General features: G+C 38.9%; 3 protein-coding genes across 3 annotated transcripts; all 3 read left to right on the top strand.

Annotated features, from left to right (window-relative positions):
• The first annotated feature begins 418 nt into the window (after nucleotides 1-418).
• On the top strand, nucleotides 419-6,061 carry LOC116195586 (peroxisomal nicotinamide adenine dinucleotide carrier). Its single transcript, XM_031524853.1, has 11 exons — nucleotides 419-692; nucleotides 791-868; nucleotides 1,068-1,142; nucleotides 2,727-2,857; nucleotides 3,203-3,257; nucleotides 3,599-3,703; nucleotides 4,287-4,355; nucleotides 4,462-4,563; nucleotides 4,662-4,730; nucleotides 5,011-5,065; nucleotides 5,447-6,061. Exons 1-11 carry the CDS (start codon nucleotides 612-614, stop codon nucleotides 5,638-5,640), a joined length of 1,014 nt encoding a protein of 337 aa, XP_031380713.1. The 5' UTR covers nucleotides 419-611; the 3' UTR covers nucleotides 5,641-6,061.
• Nucleotides 6,062-6,627: 566 nt separating this feature from the next.
• LOC116195587 (probable signal peptidase complex subunit 2) lies at nucleotides 6,628-9,707 on the top strand. Its single transcript, XM_031524854.1, has 5 exons — nucleotides 6,628-6,813; nucleotides 6,917-7,068; nucleotides 7,720-7,801; nucleotides 9,138-9,280; nucleotides 9,381-9,707. Exons 1-5 carry the CDS (start codon nucleotides 6,712-6,714, stop codon nucleotides 9,475-9,477), a joined length of 576 nt encoding a protein of 191 aa, XP_031380714.1. The 5' UTR covers nucleotides 6,628-6,711; the 3' UTR covers nucleotides 9,478-9,707.
• Nucleotides 9,708-11,368: 1,661 nt separating this feature from the next.
• On the top strand, nucleotides 11,369-16,767 carry LOC116195289. Its single transcript, XM_031524365.1, has 4 exons — nucleotides 11,369-11,853; nucleotides 12,117-12,232; nucleotides 14,642-14,882; nucleotides 15,108-16,767. Exons 1-4 carry the CDS (start codon nucleotides 11,506-11,508, stop codon nucleotides 16,413-16,415), a joined length of 2,013 nt encoding a protein of 670 aa, XP_031380225.1. The 5' UTR covers nucleotides 11,369-11,505; the 3' UTR covers nucleotides 16,416-16,767.
• Nucleotides 16,768-20,761: the final 3,994 nt, after the last annotated feature.

The following is a 20,761-nucleotide window of genomic DNA, read 5'->3' as shown; positions in this document are numbered from 1 at the left end:
ATATGCAAATAAGCAGTAAAAACATTCAATGATGGCATGGAGCGGTTTCCTTAGATTCGCAAGGCCCGTTTGTTTTCAGGGTTAAAATCATAGAAATTTTAATTTTAATTTTAACTCAATCCACTACGCAACAAAAAAAATATACATTTTTCAAATCAAATTTTAACTTTAATTTTAACTCAATACACTATACAACATTTGTTATTTTTCACGATCAAAATTAAAATTACTTTTAACTCTGAAACCAAACGCACTAGCAAATTCTCTACTCTACTCTCTGTGGTGAATTAAAAAAGCATACCATAGCTAAGCAAAAGATTTTTTGCCAAGTATAGCTGAGCGTAGATAGATCATCGAAGTGCACCTCAATGGCGATAATGGAGATTCAACTTACCTACTGAGGGCAAAACCGGCAAAAGGCACACGTCGACGTCACTCTCTGCTGCTGCCTGGCATTTTCCGATTCCTTGAACGGAACAATCTCCATCGGCATGTTCCTCCGCTACAGCCAAAGTCAGAGATAGTCTTCCCTCTCTCTCTCTCTCTCTCCCTCGCTGCAAATTTTCCCGGGAAGCAAGTGGGGCAGGAGAGGGCATTTTCTCGGGGAAGCCATGTCCGACGCTCTGATCAACGGGCTCGCCGGAGCCGGCGGTGGGATCATCGCCCAGCTCATCACGTATCCTCTCCAAACTGTGAGTTGACGCGATCCCTTGCTCTCACTTAGCTTGATGATCTCGTGTGGTTCAACGCTGTTCAGCTGAATGATTTTTCTGTTTGGCGATCGGTTAAGGTAAATACGAGGCAGCAGACGGAGCGTGATCTCAAGAAGGAGAAGAGGAAAATCGGCCCCGTCGAGCAAATGTGTCAGGTACCGAGCTCGATCTGTTGTTGTTTCAGATGAAAAGTGCTTCTCAGTTCTGCTCTGGCCGTTGATTTTGACCAGAGGATTGGAAAAATCAGCTGAAGTTAGCTGAATTGTTTAGTTGTTGCAGTTGATTACGAATATTTTCCCCCTCTCTGCTCGTCTTGTTCGTTAGTTTCAGCTGTTTCGACTTGGTGGTATGCAGGTGGTAAAGCACGAGGGATGGGAACGGTTATATGGGGGGTTAACGCCATCTCTGGTCGGCACGGCGGCCTCTCAGGTGAGCTGCGGGCGATTTTACTTTTGTGATGATCTGCCATTAGTTTTTGTTTGACCGTTCATTTAGCTTGAAGTCAAAAGATGCAGCCTGTCTGCAAGGCATTACTTGGCCTATTTGTTTGAATACTAGTAAGTTATCGGGTTAGGGCAGAACTCAAGGAAGAAAGGAGGAAACTTGAAATCTTCGCATGCTAGAAAAATCCAAATGGGAGTGGATTTTCTCTAGGAGATTAAGATTGTAGATGGGTGGAGTATGCTATCGCAGTATGAAAATGATGGAAATCTTGGAAGCATCAAATGATTTCTTGCATATGCTGGGCAGAGGGGTACCTTTGTAATTTCCAGATATGAGATTGGCCTGACATGTATCTGGTTGTTGTTTTGGCCCATAACATGGATGATGAAGGTTTATTGTGACTTTCAATGCCAACATGTGGTCCCATGACTCTGGGAAGTGTGCCCTTCACAGCATTTATCATGCGTAACATAATCTGCAAGTTAAAAGTTCTTGGCTGGTTTTTACTCCTAGTCATTTGGGACAGAGTAAGTATCTGTACCAGGTATTTTCTGGCTGAAACTTGTAGGGCTGCTTTGTGAGCATGTGAATTACCGCATGAAAGAATAACTTGGAATAGGAAAAAGGAAAGATGTTCGATGAAAATCTAGTTTCCAGACAAAGCAATTCAAAACTCTATGTTATATAGAGACTTGAGAAGATGCCAAATCAAGTTATCAAAATCTTTTCGATGAAAATCTAGTTTCCAGACAAAGCAATTCAAAGCTCTATGTTATATAGAGACTTGAGAAGATGCCAAAGCAAGTTATCAAAATCTTTCTCTGGGACATTTTTTTTTGGACGTTTTATGGAGCTTCTTTGACCTTGATAGGATTCCTGTGCTCCTTTCCTCCATAAAAAGATGGAATGACAAATTTAGTTTGTATCATTGAGCTTATAGAATGTAGAATTGCCTAATGCTCTACCTTCCTTATCTAGCTGATATATTGTCTTCTTTTCTGAGCGTTTTTTTTTCATTTTTTTTAAAAATTTGAATACCTCTAATAACAATATATTTGGTCCTGTATCCATCAGTTTATGGCCATGAGAATGAGTAGTTAATTCCTCTCTCAAATATAGATGATTTTAATTCTTAAAAATGTGAACTTACTTTCCCCCTGGATGGCATTGAAGTTTCCGTCAAATAGAGAAATCTGAAGAACTGGTCCTGCTGGATCAGAATCAAGAGTTTACTAGAATGATCAACTTTCTTGATGTTCATACTAAAAGTGCTTTCTAGTTATTGTTATTTTTAGTTAAAAATATCAACTTGAATTGGTTTCATTCCGAGTCAGTAAATTTGCTCTTTCTTTGTTCAAGTTTTTCTCCTGATTATATTTTTAATTCATACCTTTTATTTGTCTATTAACTGCTCAAAGGATTTCTATATGAATATCTTTGTTGTGTGGACAGCAGATAGTTGTCTACTTCGAATTTGTAACTTATATTCTTGCTATTTCCATTGTACAGTTTCCTTTTATTTTTTGGATTAGTAATTTGAAGGTGATAAGAAGGGTTTTCATTGTACAGGGTGTTTACTATTATTTCTATCAAATATTCAGGAAGAAAGCAGAACTTGCAGCAATTGAAAGAAAGCAAAAAGGAGTAGGAGATGGAACAGTTGGAATGTTCTCATCACTCGTGGTGGCAGCTTTGTCTGGGTATTTTGCTTTATGGAGTTCTAGCTGTGCAGTTTAAAACCTTTTTAAGTGCTCTTCAATAACCAAAAGCCTTATGGCAGACATCATATATAATTTTTATCCAAGGAATTGATACTTGAGCCACTTTGCTATGTATCTGCATCATGACACATTTTTCAAGGCGAATATCACATTGTTGGGTTTCGAAGTTGTAATTTCTGGAGTTAGTTGCTGTTCTCTTTTACTCTCACTTTTCATTCTACTTCGGACACCATATTTAGCCTATGGTTTATATGCTATTTTGTCTCGTCAGCTTTATTGTTTGATCTACTACTTCAGGATGGTTGACACATTTTTTATGTTTAGGTGTGTAAATGTGCTGCTGACAAATCCAATATGGGTAGTTGTAACTCGCATGCAGGTAAGAAAGTATTGCTGTAAATTCTGCATCTTTTTATGCTGGCCATTCCTTACATTGTAGGTACCTTTGTTTTGGTTGATAAAAAGCAAGGTATCAATGGGTATCATGAGGACTGAGAGAAATTATTTCTAATTTCTCTAAATTTACCCTGTCATCAAGAGATTGTCTTCGAAAGTTGGGATAATGTTTGCACTGTGATCAGGGGAGTTCTTAGAGAGTTAGCATAATGACTCCAAAATGATAAAAATGTCAAACAGCATAGAGATTGGAAATGTTTATGGACTTTGGTTGTGTATAAAACCTAACAATTTATTTGTTTTGAAAAAATCGTTTGGCTGCAGACTCACACACAAGCATCGAAGAAGGTGCATTCTGATTGTGAGCCATTACCAGAAGCAGCAGTTCTTGCTACAATAGAGCCGCCTCCCTATGGGACTGGCCATGCCGTGAGTACAACTGATTCTCCCTTCTGGCTTGAATGGATATGATTAGTTTGTCTGACGATTTATATCTGGAGAAGGGATTGGACTCAACTTTTGCATATCTTTTCAAGAGAGACAGCTAACCGTTGGTATTCTTAAATGTTAATTAGTGTTGGTTTATTTTATATATCTTGTCAGACATATCTTGATTCAATCACATTCGTTGAATGTAAGATGGTGGGAGAACTTGCTAATGTAACTGACTGGGACATCGAAAAGACAAATCTACCCCATATCCTTATGTTCTCATCTGCTGATGATCCCTTTTAATTTTCGCGGTTTATTGAAACGAATAATTCCAGACGCCAAAGTGGTTACAAGTATGATTGAGATATCTTCAACCTGTTGATTAGTATGGTCTTTGTTAGTGCTGGATATCGCACAATTCAAGCTGAAATGTAATTCTAGAGGTTGTCTAACCTGCTGCTGATTGTGTGTTTTCACCAAATAAGAGCCCTTGCTTCGGCTTGGAAAGATTTCAATGTAAGATTGATACTTGAATTACTATATCTATTCTATTCCATCATGTGATGATTAAAATTGACAGATTCAAGAAGTCTATGATGAAGCTGGAGTTCGGGGTTTCTGGAAAGGAGTATTCCCTACACTGATTATGGTGTGTGAGAAATGCCATGTATCTCATGCTAAGAAAAAGTCTGGTTGTTGGAGAGAGAATGAGAGAGATGACAGAGTGGTGGTTCTGATTTTTCTGTTTCTTGCAGGTAAGTAACCCCTCAATACAGTTTATGCTGTATGAAACCATGTTGAAAAAGTTGAGGAAGAGACGAGCTCTGAATGGAAAGAATGACGTAACTGCATTGGAGGTCAGTTTTGGAATTTCCCAAACTTTAAAAACTCTACCTTCACATTTTGGCCCATCTATTTTCATCCTTGTTGCTCTGTAATTCACTCCATCATGCAGATCTTTCTCCTGGGAGCCTTAGCAAAGCTTGGAGCCACTGTGGTGACTTATCCTCTTCTAGTGGTTAAGGTTAGATCCACGGATTTTATCAAAGATCCTAATATTCTGTTGAATGCTGCTTAAGAAATTATGGCGTATTTCCGTTTTTACCTGCATAAAGCTTTTCTATGGGAAGCTTTCTCTTGAGAGAAATGTCTCTGGGATGTCTCAAACGCTTTTGTTATAATAAAAAGGAAAGGGAAATTACTGGCGGTTAATGCAGTTCTCAAGTATCTCTTGGCTGGCTAGAAATTGATGAGAAAATACCGAAAAGTGGGTTAGTTCGTTATTGTCCTCAATCTTTTTGCAGTCGAGGCTTCAAGCTAAGCAAGTTACTACTGGAGACAAAAGGCATCATTACAAAGGTTCGAATTGTTTGCTTCGAGCTTTCTTCCATTCTATACGCATGTGAAACTTCACTTGCAGTGACGAACACGTCACTATTTGGCATGGAAATTGAGAGACTTTCTGAAGACAGTACTCCCGTTTCTGAACTTCAGGCATTTGGAAAGTTGTTTCTGCAAGCTGTTTTCAAAATTTTCTTTTTTTGTGAATGCTTGACATTAATAGCAGATTGTGGGAAATAAGTTTCCACTGTTCTACTTACCCAAAAAAAAAGAAAGAGTTTTTCGTGTTCTGAAAGGAAAACGTATTCCCATTTCCATTAGACTTCCAAATGCCTCCTAGTACTGCTCTAAGTTTTTCGATTCTTCTTGTGTCTTATCAGTATAATTCCTGTGATATAGGTACACTAGATGCAATATTGAAGATGATTCAGTATGAAGGCTTGTCAGGTTTCTACAAAGGAATGAGCACGAAAATTGTCCAAAGCGTGCTCGCAGCTGCTGTTCTCTTCATGGTCAAGGAAGAGCTAGTCCGGAGCATTCGACTCCTGCTGATCAAAGATGCCATCAATATAGTAACATCAAAAGCCCATTGATCACTCCCTAAATCATGGGATTGCTGACTTAGGAAGTTCATTCATAATGGATTCTTCGTTCAAACTCAGAAATAAGAGAATGTAAGAAAGATGTTCTGAAAGCAATATCATCATATTCATTAGATGCATTTTGAAAAAGAAAGATCATAACCAAATTGTTCTCTTCAACTGCAATGTCTTTGCCTTTCCTCGCTTGACGATGGCTATAGCTCGGGATCAGCCTTCGAAAGGTTAGGTTGGAGAGGTAAGGCAAATTGGAAGGTCAGGCTTTGTTTGGATGGAGGGAAAGGGAGGCTCCCATTCCCTCCATTTTCCGCTAGCCAAAGGAAGGGCTACACTAGAGCATTACTACAACATTGGGTGAAATATTGTATGAATTTTTCGGTATTGAAGATGAATTCATCTCATTTTCATACTAGTACTCCCTGCAGTCCCCTCGGCGCACATTCGCCCGAGAAAACTTTCTGTGATATTAGTCATTGTGATGTATATCACTCCCAATGAAAATCTCACATGTAAGAATTTTGATTCACCATATTATGGACTAGTGTTAAATGGTTGAACGATTCTAGAAGCCAAGCAAGGGAGAAAGAAGTTGGATCCAAATCCAATACCAAATCGGACTGATGAACTAAGCCGAGACAGTCATTTTGGCTTCGGCGATTGATCGTAATTATCGAAATTTAAGGCAGTTTAACAAGATAAAACCGAAGAGTCAGCTAACGTTGAGAGATCAAAGCAGTTCAGCAAGTAGTCAATGACTCAATGGGAAGTATGAAAAGTATAAACGCCAAAATTAATTTATTTTCTGGAAAAAAAATCCGATTTGATTTATTACATATTATTTTTCAGAAATATTTATATGGTAAATAAATTAATTGGAATTTCACCCTTGAGTATAGTCTTCTTATTTTTCAGAAATCCGAATTGATATATATGCGTTATTTTTAATAGTAAAAAAATATATTAAATTGAAAATTTCCTCGTCCAGTCTAATCTTCTTCCTCTTCGACTGTCTGAGCGCCCGCCCCCCGAGCTGCAGAGAGAGAGAGGCAACGACGCTCGACGAAAATGGCGGAGAAGACATCGGATGCCTCCAAGAAAAACCCTAAGAAGGCCAACCTCTTGGATCAGCACTCCATCAAGCACATCCTCGACGAGTCCGTCTCCGAGGTACTTCCCACCCTAATAACTCTCTCTCGGCCTCGCGCTTTCTAGATCCGCCGGTTCGACTGATCCGACGCTTGGAATTGGTCCGCTCGAATTCCTTGTGCAGATCGTTACCAGCCGTGGATATGTGGAGGATGTGAGGATGAGCAATGTCAGGCTGGTGATCGGTGCCGTCATCATCGTTATCGCTCTCTTCGCTCAGTTCTACAAGAAGAAGTTCCCCGAGAACAGGGACTTCCTGATCGGCTGTATCATATCATATCCTTTCCCCCTGTGTTGTTTCATTTTTCGATCTTGTAATTAGTCCAAGCTGAGAAGAGCAGGGTGTGCTTGTGTTTGACTTATTAGATTTCAGGTTGAAAATTGTGTGAATTATGGGCAAGTTAGTATCGTATTCGTATATGAAATGGATTGGTGAAAAGAAGGGTTGATCATTCTGATGTCGTGAGCAAGCAGATGCCTTGATATGGAGATTTGCAGAATTTTGAATAGTCTCTTCGGTAGGTTGAGATAGAATTCATGCTGCGAGCTTTTTTAGGGTAAAGTTCGAGAATCGTTTTGCTGAGAGTAGAATCCTTTAGTTCTTACGGGCTTGTATAATGATTCCATGCATTTCAGAAGTGAAAACATTTATCATCGTGTACTTCGTAAACCAGTACTTTGCTAATGTAGAATTGTTATGTATCAGAAAAACGGAGTTTTAGGCAGACAGTTCTTTCCTCCCTGTTTCCATCCCTTGGTGGAAGGGTTTATGGGACAGGAAGCTTCATTTGGTTAGATAGTCATGCTGAAATGAAACATTAGGTTTTCCTAAGTACCTCTCGTTTTCATTTTTATGATTGCACTGATCTTCTCAGACAAGGGGATTTGTTGATTTTGATTATGAACTGTGATCCTTGACTCTGGCAAGTATATAGTGTTCAACGTGATACTGCAGCTGCTCATCTACACCAAGGAGAAGAACGCTATATTGTTCACCTATCCTCCCGCGGTGAGTTTCTCTTTTCCCATTTCAATCAAGGAGAATCCGCTTTTTCAATATTGTCTCCATAGTAGATTGAATTAATAGGGCGGTTTAATGAGGATGGATAATAAAGTGAGTTCATGGGCCAAATTTTCGGTAGTGATAAAACTCTCCTCGCCTTAGCTGAGTTGAAGAGACATTCATCCTCTTCAGCAACCTATGACCCTAATAAGATTCTATCGTCAATGCGAGTTTTGCGTGAGTTTCTTCTTTAATGGTTACTTGTACCTTCTTTAGCTATGTGCTCTTATTGGGCTCTCCGAAATTTCAGGGTTGACTTAAATGAAAAGGGCAAATTAGTGAAATAAAATGAAATGCTGCCTTTGGTTGATTATGTTATGGCCTCGACTAGCGCCTCCATTGTTCATTGCTGGTAGCCCTTTTGAAATTTAAATACTGTCCAATGGTATTTTTACTAGGCCAGCATTTTATTCTACATATATCCTCAATTTAAATTGTCTTATGATTTGCCTTTTATTTTGAAACTCAGTACTTGGCTTTGTTTGTTTTTCAAATAATAATTTTACTCAACTCTATTCTTCTCCAAATTTAACAATATAATCATTAATGCTCCGTTTGGTTTCGCAGTTAAAATCACAAAAATTTTAATTTTAACTTTAACTCAACACACTACACGACAAAAATACACATTTTTCAAGTCAAAAATTTTAACTTTAACTTTAACTCAACACATTACACAATCATTTGTCTTTTTCTATAATCAAAATCAAAGTTACTTTAACTCCGAAACCAAACGCACCATAATATTTTGTCTTTTCCTACTATTTAATAATAATTTTTCTCACATTTTTTTCCTAATAATTTTTTATAATCAATTTTTTAATAAAAGTTTTTCATATACTTTCACATATATATATATATATATATATATTCTCACACATTAACATATTTGTCAATATTAGCAATCATTTTACAAAATCAAGTTGAGTTCGGTCACTTATCGAACTCGAAAATCAAACGCAAGCTATCTTTTCTCTCATCTTTGATTGATTTTCTGTACCTTGGAAGTTGTAAGGCAGTCGCTGAAACTCATTACTAACTTTTCTCTCATCTTTGACTGATTTTCTGTACCTTGGAAATTGTAAGGCAGTCCCTTTCTTCACCATTCTTTAGTTTTGGAGATCATCATCCAACTTTCACATTTTGATTTTGCGCTTTTCTCGTGATTAAAACCCGATATTTAATGCCTTCTTTCTCACAGGACGGGAAGTAACTAACTTGTTTTAAGTAATAATTCAGAATTGAGATCCATCTCATTAGTCACGGTGACTTGTTCTTGCAGGGATCCTTTAATAGCACTGGGTTGATCGTGTCCTCCAAATTCCCGAGATTCTCTGACTCATACACGGTTACAATAGCAAGCGCAGACTCCAAATCAATTTCTGCAAACAAACCAGTGGAACTTACTAAAAGCGTCACAAAATGGTCAAGAATCCTCTTCACCATTAGCATAATTCTATTTTTTGACAAGAAAAAGATCAAATATATTATCTTTTCTGAAATGCCTCTATTGGTGACGATGCAGGTTCACCAAGGACGGGGTTCTGGTTGAGGGCCTTTTCTGGAAGGATGTTGAAGGGCTAATAAACGACTATAATAAAGAGCCAAAGAAGAGCAAATGATTGAAACTAATCGCCTCCTTCTACTCGTCACAATTAGTTAGACAAGAGTTCTAGTCCTCTCTCTTGATTGAATTACAGATGCTCGAGAAGAAAACGGTTGCTTCTGATGAATTTTGCGGCAAATGATCAGACTAACTTGCTTCTGCTTTAGAAAACAAATTTATGGAGTCGACGAATTGTTTGCTATAAGTTATATGATATTTGATAATAGCATGATATTGTGGACATCATCTTCTAATTCCTACTCAGAGATTCACCATCAAAGATCGACTTGAAATTGGCTCTTTGGGTTGAGCTGAACACGGGAAGCTACCGGACTGCTGAATTCTTATTATATGGATTTCTTGCCTTCGGGACATGACTCCAGAGAGGAAGCGGAACCAAAATCTATATCTGGTAAAGTGTATAAATTGTCGTAAAGAGAGGGTAAAACTGGAGCAACGGTCAAACTTCAGTGACCAAAGTAATCTTATTCAGAACCTCGGGGAGTAGAAAATAAATCTGACGGGTGTCGGGATTCAATGCGATCAGATGGACCTGGTCTCAGGCCTTAAATGGGCTGGGCCTGCGGGAGGAATATCCTTTCGAATGGTATCACCTAACTAAAACCCCACACTGGATTGGTGGGGACCACTCTTGACTGATTGCAAATTTATCAATCATCTTTCACGGGCTGGTGGGCCCATTCGATAGTGAGATATTGTCAGAGGACCCGACGAAGACCGATATTTTGCTACTCAAGTGGGCCCGGGCTAATTCTTCACCTGCAATTCAACTATTTTTATCGTCCAAAGTGGGGCCACTTCAATTATAATAATGCATCTGTCCCTTTCTTCATTCCTAAATTAAGTAGCTCCTAGATTGAGAACAAAGGATAATAGCCCCCCTTCATTCTATATAATAATAATAATAATAATAATAATAACAACTAGTGAGGGTAAGTTTACTTGTCCGTCCATTCACAGCCCCCAAAACAGCTATCCGCCCTCTTCTCTTCAAATTTTTATTTTTTGTCCTTTTAACACCCCCCAAATCAGCGAAACACCCCTCTGTTCCAGAAAAAGAGCGAGTATAACGACACATATTTTTACACGAAATTAAGAAATTTTAAATTATCATGTGATGATTTATTTTTCATTTTCTCTCATGGTGGATATTATTTCATGTTTTTTCTCGAATTATCGTGCTTAAATAGTATTAGTACAATGACGGAATAACTTTATCTTACACTATCGAAAACTGTGAAAGTATTGGCAGAGAATGTAAAAAGGATGTAGAATGTTATCAAGCAGAGTGTTGAGATGTAGAAAGGATGCACTTCACATTTGCTCTAATTTGAAGAGTTTATTTCGGAACAATGTGGATAATTTTATCTCAATATATGACGTGAAAAAGTGAGAAAAAATTGTAATAAGTACCGATTAATCCCATTTAAATTGTAATTGTTCTATAGTTAACTACAATTATCTCCTATGTATAAATAATGTTGGTTCGAAACATCAATCAAATCTATTTACGAAGGAAAAAGAAAAAGGATAAGCCCTCAAAAGAAAGGACCACCTTTTTCTTGTTTAGGTAGTAACATAATTAGTGATTGATATGGCTCGACTTGGATCACAGGATAGCTCGGCCACTCAAATGGACGGCCAGATCTTTCCAAAACTGGACCGGTGGCCAAGAAAAATGATGTAAGCTCTCGTGGTCCTGAGCACAGCGGAAGAGTGCCCCCTTCGCATACCTGCCCCGGAATACTTAACTGGACGCTGACGTGGCGTCTATGGGATCCCCACGCGGGCTTCAATCGACTCGATAAATTGCGTTTTACAACTTGCCTCTCAGGTCCGGAAAGCGACTTTCCCTCCCGCTCGCCATATATAAACCCCTCCGCCTCCTCTCCTCCTCCCATTTTCCTCGACCGTACCGTGGGTGATTTTTCCATCTGGGAATCTGAGCGTAGGGTTTCTGGGCGTCGATTGTTAGGATCTTATCGATTTCCGGCGAAATCCGAGCTTGTTTATTGAGGTTGACATGGCCAACGGTGGTTGTGAACGGGAAGACATTGATCGCCGCGTGGATCGCTCCGACGCCGGGGAATCCGAGGATTTCCCTTCCGCTGTTGGATCTGGTGCGAGCGCCGGGGCTTCCAGGGGGGAGATCGGCCTGGCGGAGCGGCTGGCGGAGGCTCTTGTGGAGGACGGCGACGGGGATCTCTTGCTCCAGCAGAGCAATCGCGAGGATAGGGTTCTGCAGTGGCTGCAGGCGCTGGATATGCAGGTTATCGGTGCCTGTCGCGCTGATGAGAGGTTGAAGCCCTTGTTGAAGCTCAACGCGTCCAGCGGCTTGGCCGAGGATCGGCTTCTGGCTCACCTAAGTCAGGTATCTGTCGGATAAATCGAGAAATCTTCATTGTTGATTGCAGAATGGTGGTTTTCTCGGGAAAAACATGCATTGTTTGTGAATAAATTCAGCTTAGGACTTGTTGCTGACCAATTTTCTGATATATTTTGGAGTTTTTTTTTTTAGTGGTTATTGGTTGTTTGTAGATGATATCAATTTGATCATCATGAATTTGGCCTCCGACGTGGGACTTAATTTTGACTGATGATGTTTTTGTTTTTATCTTATTTGATGATCATCAGCATTTCGAGCCAGCTGAAGTTGGCATGTTAGCGAGGTGCTTTTGCATGCCGCTCGTTTCCATTCGCGTTGGAAAGATCAACAAGCAGGGAGCTCTACTTTGCCCAGCTCCTACTAGGTAATTTCTTTCCTAATTTCTTCGATTGCTTATTGTGTGTAAACTGTGACTGGCTGTTCTTGTTTGTTGTATGTTATTTTCAATTCAAACTTGTAATTTTCTATGTTTATAACATTAAATAGATGTTAATTTATTATGTTGAATTCATTATGTTGTATGCACTTGTCTACTCTTTCTAATGTGAGTTTATACTGATAATAATAGAATCTCTCTCTCAATGGTTTTTATTTGTGACACGACAGATGTTTGCTTAGATAGTGCGAGGTTTTACTTCACCTGTAGAAAAGATCCTGGTCCAGCCTATTTCGTTTTGAACACGTATTTGGTAGTTGCTTAGCAATGAATCAATCTAATGCTTATTTTGGGCTAGGTTCTGTACTTTGCCCTTTTATTGGGGGGGAGATTATCGGGAGTTGCATAATTTAGATGGAAGTAACACATATGCTATTTCTTGAAAAAATGATAATACCGTAAGGTAAGATGTACAAAGAGAAATAGTATTGCTCTCTGTCTCCTAACCCATGTAGATGTGTACTTCTTTATTTTTATGGACCATTATGATCTGAGGTGGCATTAGCTCCTGTTTCCTTAAAATTTGAGGTTGCTTCACTAATTTTTGTCCCTACAGTTTGGCTGGGATGGGATTCTTGTGCTTTGTTTTCAGGCTTTTAGATGTAAGCGTAGAGTCGTCTCTCTTTTGTTGTATTTGTATATATGTAATGTTAGTTTAGGTATTCATGTTTGCAGTATTCTTTGCAGGCTCCTGATTTGAAATATTGTTGATGTTTGTGATATTCTGATATCTCCAGTATATCACCCATTTTAATATGCCAGCAAGGTTATGTTAAACAAACCTCAGTTGCATATTTGTGCAGCTTGATTTTCATGCCGTAGTTGGAGATTTCATTCAACCTGTGAGTCCGTTTTACAGATTTTAATTTAATATGCAAGTTATTGGGTGTTTTCTTTTTTTATTTTGGCCTTAATAAATTATATAGTCTTGTGTGAGCTTGATCTTTTTAACTTATTGGAATATAATCACTATTATTGTTGATTTTTCTTATTGAGTTTGTTAATGGTTGGGAAGGTCTTTTATTGTCCTCACCTTTATGTTATTTAGATAGGTGATTCTTACTTTATACTGATTATTGGATCACACACTAATCCCATGGGAATTAATTTTTCTTTTTAAAGTATTCTTTGGAGGATTGCTTTATGGAAGACTACTTATCGTCGAAGTTCAGATAGGATACTACTGTGTACTTGATAGGGGAAGTGGCATATAGGTTATGATTAATAGGATTCAGTATTTTAGCTTACTGCTGGTGACAATGTACATGCTTGCAAATAAATATATCTTTTGACTTGTAGGTGAAGTGGGCGTATCTTATTATGATCTCTGAATTAAGGGGAAGTGAAGGTAGTTTCATGCTCCTATATTATGGTGTCAACTGCTGCTCTGGTTATATAGGATAAACTTAAATTGTTGAAAGTGAATGTTCTGATTGTATACTTGTTTGTTTAGACAATCTCTGGTCTTAACACTAGTTGATGATGTAGTGCTTTCTTTCTTTTATTATCATTCTGATGTTCCTAAAGTTCTATTCAAGCTCTCTGATAAAACTCGTCTTTTATCTCCTCCTTCAACCAAAGCATCTAATATCTTCAGTTTTGTGATATTAGTATGGATTTCGCATACAGTCCAACTGTTTAATTTGGTTAGTCTTATCAGTTGCATTGAGCATTGAAAAAATAGTGAACAAGTATCAATCTCTCCTGAGATAATTGGGATTGGTAAATGTTCTTGGCAAAGTTTGTAATAATGCGAACTAACTTGTGGAGTATGGCGGTATGATTTTGATTGTTCAACAACCTATTTTTGCTGAAATATAGGATGTTTGATATATACTATGGAAGCAAAAAATACATTTTATTTCTTCTGGATATCGGCTAGAATATTGTGTCAAATTTTACAAGTATAAAAAGTCGATATGCTCTGGAGTTTGTTACTGGGAGCTGTCCTTTCTCATGCCTCTTCCTAATTGTGCTGCATTTTATTTCACATTTATAGACTGCTAAAAACTTCTGATATTTTGTTGTGTGGAGTTCTTATAAGTCAGATTTTTCACTTTCACAAGCAATTGCGCGATTATAGCTTTTTTGGCTAGTTTAGATACATGATTTTTTAAAAAAATGAATTGAATGATTTGTCACCTGTTGTTAAGGCATGAGAATGTTGTTTTGCTGAAGAATTTTGTTGTTGACTTTTGATCTTTGTTTGCTCACTGTATAAACAACCTTTGATTGCTTCTCTTCGTTGCAAACATGGCTGATTATATTTAAGTTTTATCTATACTATTTGTCGATGTTGATACTGATATGCTCTCTGTCCTCCTCTCATTGATGCAGGGGAAACTTAAACCTCACTCTATTGCCAACATCTGATCTGCGTTTATCATATGTTGGTGATGATGGTCAAATGGAACGCATAGTTACTTTGAGCAACAATTACGAGAGCTCTGCTGTCACTATTGAGGAAATATCCCAGGATACTTCTGGTCGATCATTTGTTATAAAGATTCCAGATGGGAGAGCGTTCTTCTGGTGCTCGGAGAAATCAAAGCTCTCGGGAGTTGAATTGCTCGGAAAGGTAGTTAAATTTTCCCAACAATCTTGTGATTCTATAATATGGAGAAATTATTATCTCAAGAATGTTAAATGTGTTGTAAGCAGAAGAGAAATTTTATTGCACAACCTGTTCAGTAAGAAGCATTTATTGCATAATATGGAATTGTACTCTTGATAATGAGTTTTTACGCATCATCAGTCATCCAATGCAATTTCAACCTTAATTTCCATCTTTTGCTGGGTACAGATGAAAGATCTACTCTGTAGGAGACCCTCTGTTGCTGAATTAACAGGAATTGATGAGTCACGACTTGAGTGCTTCGCGACTTATATTCGAGCTTATCTTATGGGATCAGCTGTATGTAACACTCAAGCCAGTGTGTCAATCTCCCCTGCAGTATCTACAGTTACGACCCTCGGTAGTATGAGCAAGAATGCACAGTCATCTTCTGCATCAGCATCTAAACCCCTGCCGTCGCTGAGTGCCAGCTCTCAGGCAACAAAAGTCAATTCCCTCTACCAAGGTAGCCTTAGTCCAAGAATAAGCTCCTTCAAAGAAGCCGTTCCCAGAAGCTTCTTATGTTCAAGAAGTAGTGTCACCAGAGAAAAGTTGAAGAAACGGGTGGAATATACCCTCACAGCAGTGGACGATTCATCGACTGCATCCCAACTTCCACCAGGTACCCCCAATTCAAAAACTGGTGATATTGTGAAGTCGGAAGGACACATTATCAACCCATTCTCTCCGGGTTTTCTAGAATCCCTCGGGAAACTGACGATCCCCCCTAGTCTAAGCTCAGTATCTCAAGTACCTTTCACTGCTCAGCCCATTTTCTCGCCGTATTACTGTTGGTGCCCTCCTGGTGCATCGACTTCTCAACGCTCGTTATCAGCTCCCAATCTCCTTTCTCCGGCCAATGATTCTATTCTTCCACCCCCTTCTCTCCTCCAACCAGCACCATCAGCTCCATCTATAAACTTGGCTGATCTGCCGCCGTTTGATTTCCCTGCTTTCCTGCCTGATCCTTTGGTCTGCCTACCGAAGCCTGCTTCTCAGCAGATACCGACCTTCACACCCTTGATATGTGACCCGATTGTCCACGTCCCAGTCATAGATGTGTGCTCTGCTGGGCAGGGTTACCTGGTCAGTGCGGGACCTACAGTCTCGACCAACATATCACCGTTGCATCCAAAACTCATGAATCCTTTGATCCCCGAGACTGATTCCATGGTTGAAGAAGGTGCAAGGAAGACCCTCCGGCTTCTGCTCAGTAGGTCAGGGCCGACCAACCCACCCTTCATGGGGGTCTTGCCATTGCCTGCTGTATTAGGGGATGAGAAGCCAAGCGGTGGTGCCATTGTTTCTGGAAGCAGGGGCCTGTACTGTGGGACCCGGGACGTTGATGCTATAATTGCGAGCAGCTTTGCTACCATGGGACTGATCACGAAGCCCGAGAGTAAGGGGTGCGGTGACGACTCTTGTTCTGATGACGATAACGTCAAGGAAGATGGAAATGCAGGTTTATGTGATGTGACCAAAGGAAGCAGCACATGATACGATTTTGTTAATAGCATCTGTACATCATTATGATATGCACAGCTTCTTGGCGTCGTCAACTGTAATCAGTCAACCAACCTGATTGCTGCGTCGGGTCCACGGTGTTTTTGTGGGCAGGGCATTGTTAGCCTTTTGCATGTGCGACTTGTCGAAGATGGGTAGAACCTTCATGTTTTTGGTTACCGAGGTAGAAGATGTAGATATATTTCTACATTTGCAGTTAGTAATCAAAACCATCAATGAATTGTTAAAAGTAGAGGTTCCTTTTGCTGTAAACAGACTTTACTTTCTCTACTCGGTGTACTAGGAGCATGGTCTATATCGAATGCAAACGTTTCCGTTCTCTCTATGAATGTGATCGGGTTCTCCTCCTCCTCTACTCTCTTTCGTTGCAAAAACACACGCACACACGTACAGAAAAAAAAGGACGTTTTGGGCTGTCAGGGGATTTCCGTTGCCCGCCCTTAACGTCATGGGTGAAGTGAAACCATGAGTGAACCAAGGGATCCATACCCATTTGTGAATAACATGTATGTATATATATTACGTGAGAAAACAATTCCCTCAAGTGAAACTATGCTCGGCTGTAGTAACAATCCTACCTTTCCTGTGTGTGACTTATCTTCCACCAGTCAACGTCAATTTTAATAACATTCGGATGCATTCGGATTTTATGTAAACAAGGTATCAAGACATCTAATTGAGATTGTAGCCTTATCATGTAATGAATAGCCTGGTCTGGGGCGTTTGACATGCCATTCCCTTATAGAAATTATAGATTGTACATCCAAGTTTTCCAAATCGATAAATAGCTCTATGCGATTAATTCAGTGATAAACTACGAGGAGCCAGGAATGAGCAATGCTATAAACAGGTATCGAATTTGACGAGGAAGATATATCTGTAACTTCATGCAGAGAGAGATCGTGTCAGGCAAATCCGGCATGAGAAATGCGGTTAACCGGTTCCTCGAGCGATTCCCACTGGACGGAATGTACTATATAATCTATGCACAAAATAGATTGAGCCACTGCATGCAAATTCATATCTGTATGGTTTTCTTACAGCTTTAATTTATACGTACATTAAACCCCCATTGTGGTTTGGGTCGGGATCAATTGCACTATGTTTTTTTTGTTTAGGACAATTAGTCCCCATGTGATTTGCTCCATTAAACATAGGGGGTTACGGCGTTAATTTTTTTTTTCCATTTTCAGTCTTTAGCCTTTTAATCATTTTGATTCTAAATCTTTTTCTTTTATCATTCATATCTTAAACTTTTCATTTTGTTTCATTTTAGTCCTGAAAGAAAATCGAAAAGGAAGGAGGGATCGAGGCTGCCAATCGGCGACCCCGACTCCTCCACCGAGGTCGCCGGTACCCACAGAGGACTCCGGGAACCTCAGTGGAGGGGTCGGGGTCGCCAATTGGAGGCCTTGATCTTGGATCAACCCAGGATTCCGAATCGGAGGTCCCTGGTCGATTCGGGGTCGAGGCCGCCGAGTCGCTGGTATCCTCCGTGGGTACCAGCGACCTCGACGGATGGGTCAGGGTCGCCGATTGGCTGCCCCGACCCATCCTTCCCTTTCGATTTTCTTTCAGGACTAAAATGAAATAAAATAAAAAGTTTAGGATATGAATGATAAAAAAAAGATTTAGTCACAAAATGATTAAAAGGTTAAAGATTGAAGACTGAAAATGAAAAAAAATTAACGCCGTAACCTCCATGTCTAATGGAACAAATCACGGGGGTTAATTATCCCAAATAAAAGAATGCGATTTGTTTCGATCTCATATCACAAGTGGAAATTTTATCGTTTTCCCTTCTTCTTTTTTTGGCTGAATATCTTTTTCCCTATTAATTAGTTCCCCATACAGCACTTCCTAGGCTATGGCTAGTACAGAACACTCATCTTTCCATGACAACTTGGCCCGTCTCGATCTTTCTTGATAGCCGATACGTCGCTCCCAAGAGCCTACACATACAGTATAGCAGATTCTAGGTGGTAGAAACATGTGCATCGATCAGATCTGTGACTCCCTGTTTCAATGGGCACATTTCCAGATATTAGAAGAATCGAAAAATTTGTCGTGTAATCGTGCCGATCTAACTCGGTGTTTAAGTCTTGCTAGTGATAAAATCTCAAAATCTCAAAATTGGAGACATCGGAGAGACACGTACACAGAGCAGCCTAGTTCCAGTAGGTGCAGGCGGCGTAAAAATATCATTGAAAGGGAATGGTCCCCCTCTCTTTTCTACAACCATAACCATAAGACAAGAAAAGAACAAGAAAATCCTAAGAGTCACATGAAATTTCGGAGGTAAAATGTTCCAAAACAGAAGCAACAAAAAAAATTAAAGAGCTCTCTCCGCAGACTGGATTCCTTCTTGACATACTGTTAAAAGAAAAACTTTAAAAGAATGGCACAATAATAATGGTTGGTTTGGGAGTGATGTTGACGATGTAAAACTACCGAAATATAATTTTTAAGAAGTGAGTGTTGATTTCAGAATAAATTAAAGAGTTCGAAAATAACAATGTGAAATTGTTAAAATTAAAATTAATACTCGAAATAAATAATAAGCAGAAGTAATTTTCATAAACACCTATGTCTATTAACCTTCTAAAGTATCTCATTTGCAACCAAAACCATAGTTTTGAAATTACTCACCGGATATTGTTTTTGTAAAAACTGTGTTTGGTGCTGAAATAATCAAATCAATAAAATTAACATTAAACTTTACATAAAATTGTAACTGTGAGCAATATGGTAGAAAGAAGGGGAGAGGGTGTCGTACAATGTTGTCTAAGGGGTTTTTGGTTCGATACTCCTTAGTGGGATTCTCTGTGCTCCTTTAATGAGTTTTGGGTTCAATTTCACGACCATCCAATCTGCTGTCTTTCGAGGACGACCATGCCTGACATTTTGTAGTACAATTCTCAAATCATATAATCTGTTCTCGACGAACTTGTCTTTTCTCCATTTGAAATCGAAAGCAATTTGTTTCTTCGTCTCAAATGAATTGGTTGTGTCCCTGTCCCACTCCGTTCAGAGACTTCAATTTTACATGTCCTTAAATTCTGCAGCCCTTCGATACTGTCTTTGCTTCTCATCGATCGCGATGGTCCCCCGGCAGAGAGCTTAATGGTATGTTTAATTTCTTCCTTCTTGGAATTACCTTCTTGGCAGAAACACACCTGTTTGTTAAATTGAACCCTAAAGTTGATGAATGGTACAACATAACATATATAGAATATTTACGTACATATATAAATATGGGTACCCCCATTTTGGAAAAGATCAAGTAGTTATTCAATTTGTGGACCATTAAAGGTCATCACTGGACCAGAATATTTATGCATGCGTGGCGTCAACATACATGTGGTCTTTATGGTCCCCGGGGGTTTCTCGCGGTTGTATCGCCTTATCTTTATCCACGAAGGTCGTTTCGAGACACCACATATCGATGCAGATGAGTGCAGCCTTCCCCTGTATCTGATGTATGTTTCACGAAAGTTTCGAGCTAGCAATGGACCCTGATCATGAATGATTTCTTCAAGCCAATGTCAGCTACCTCATGAACATAAATTAATAAACCCTGTTTCTCGTTTTCCTTTTTGTTTTGTCAATGGAAAAATGTTGGCACTTAACTCCAAGAAAGTAAGAATGACGTTCAATAATCCCCACCCCAGTGTGAAACGACAAATAATAGAAAATCCATCCTTATTAAAACATGAATATGTAAGTTTATTTATTTGATATGTTGTGCAAGACGTACGTTTTTGGGTCAATTTACAACACATACTACATGTACGGTACATTTAAGTAAATATTTATATTTTTTTAAAATAAATTACATGACATTAATATACCTGGCTTTTTTAACGTAATTTTACTTATATATATTATACACGTATTGTAATTAAATGTATTTGGATAAGAATGATTGGCACTGGATAAGTGTTTTGCTGCTTTGGTAAACTAATTCGTACAATAATTTTATTTTTGAATGAAAATGATTTAAAAAGTTTATTATTTTTATGGGTAAATTAAAGTGTTTATTTTTTGGTTATAAGAGATGTTTATGGATTTAGTACAATAAAATAGAAATTTTAATAAATAATAAAGGGATATGAGTAATTCTTCAACGATGTTGCTGCATAGAACCCTCATGTAGCCTATGATACGACGTACGAGCCGCTTCGAAACAAAGAACCGGGAATGATAAAAGAAAAAAGTTTCCGGAAATTGGATTCTTTCTCGGTGATTACGCGCATAGAATTTGGATTTTATCAGCTAGATTTATTAAATTCTGCATCTTTATCATTATGCGGGGCCAT

Source organism: Punica granatum, chromosome 2, assembly GCF_007655135.1.
Source record: "Punica granatum isolate Tunisia-2019 chromosome 2, ASM765513v2, whole genome shotgun sequence".
NCBI classification, from domain to species: Eukaryota; Viridiplantae; Streptophyta; class Magnoliopsida; order Myrtales; family Lythraceae; genus Punica; species Punica granatum.
The sequence above is the reverse complement of the archived record's forward strand: the minus strand, read 5'-3'. Positions and strand labels throughout refer to the sequence as shown.

Bases quoted from the DNA above. Each gene is read 5' to 3' on its own strand.
- LOC116195586 (XM_031524853.1), top strand. From the start codon at position 612: ATGTCCGACGCTCTGATCAACGGGCTCGCCGGAGCCGGCGGTGGGATC. The intron at 1,143-2,726 runs GTGAGCTGCGGG...TTCATTGTACAG, and splicing joins TCGGCACGGCGGCCTCTCAG to GGTGTTTACTATTATTTCTA. The intron at 4,356-4,461 runs GTGTGTGAGAAA...TGTTTCTTGCAG, and splicing joins TATTCCCTACACTGATTATG to GTAAGTAACCCCTCAATACA.
- LOC116195587 (XM_031524854.1), top strand. From the start codon at position 6,712: ATGGCGGAGAAGACATCGGATGCCTCCAAGAAAAACCCTAAGAAGGCC. The intron at 7,069-7,719 runs ATATCCTTTCCC...TGACTCTGGCAA, and splicing joins CTGATCGGCTGTATCATATC to GTATATAGTGTTCAACGTGA. The intron at 7,802-9,137 runs GTGAGTTTCTCT...TTGTTCTTGCAG, and splicing joins TGTTCACCTATCCTCCCGCG to GGATCCTTTAATAGCACTGG.
- LOC116195289 (XM_031524365.1), top strand. From the start codon at position 11,506: ATGGCCAACGGTGGTTGTGAACGGGAAGACATTGATCGCCGCGTGGAT. The intron at 11,854-12,116 runs GTATCTGTCGGA...GATGATCATCAG, and splicing joins TTCTGGCTCACCTAAGTCAG to CATTTCGAGCCAGCTGAAGT. The intron at 14,883-15,107 runs GTAGTTAAATTT...TGCTGGGTACAG, and splicing joins GAGTTGAATTGCTCGGAAAG to ATGAAAGATCTACTCTGTAG.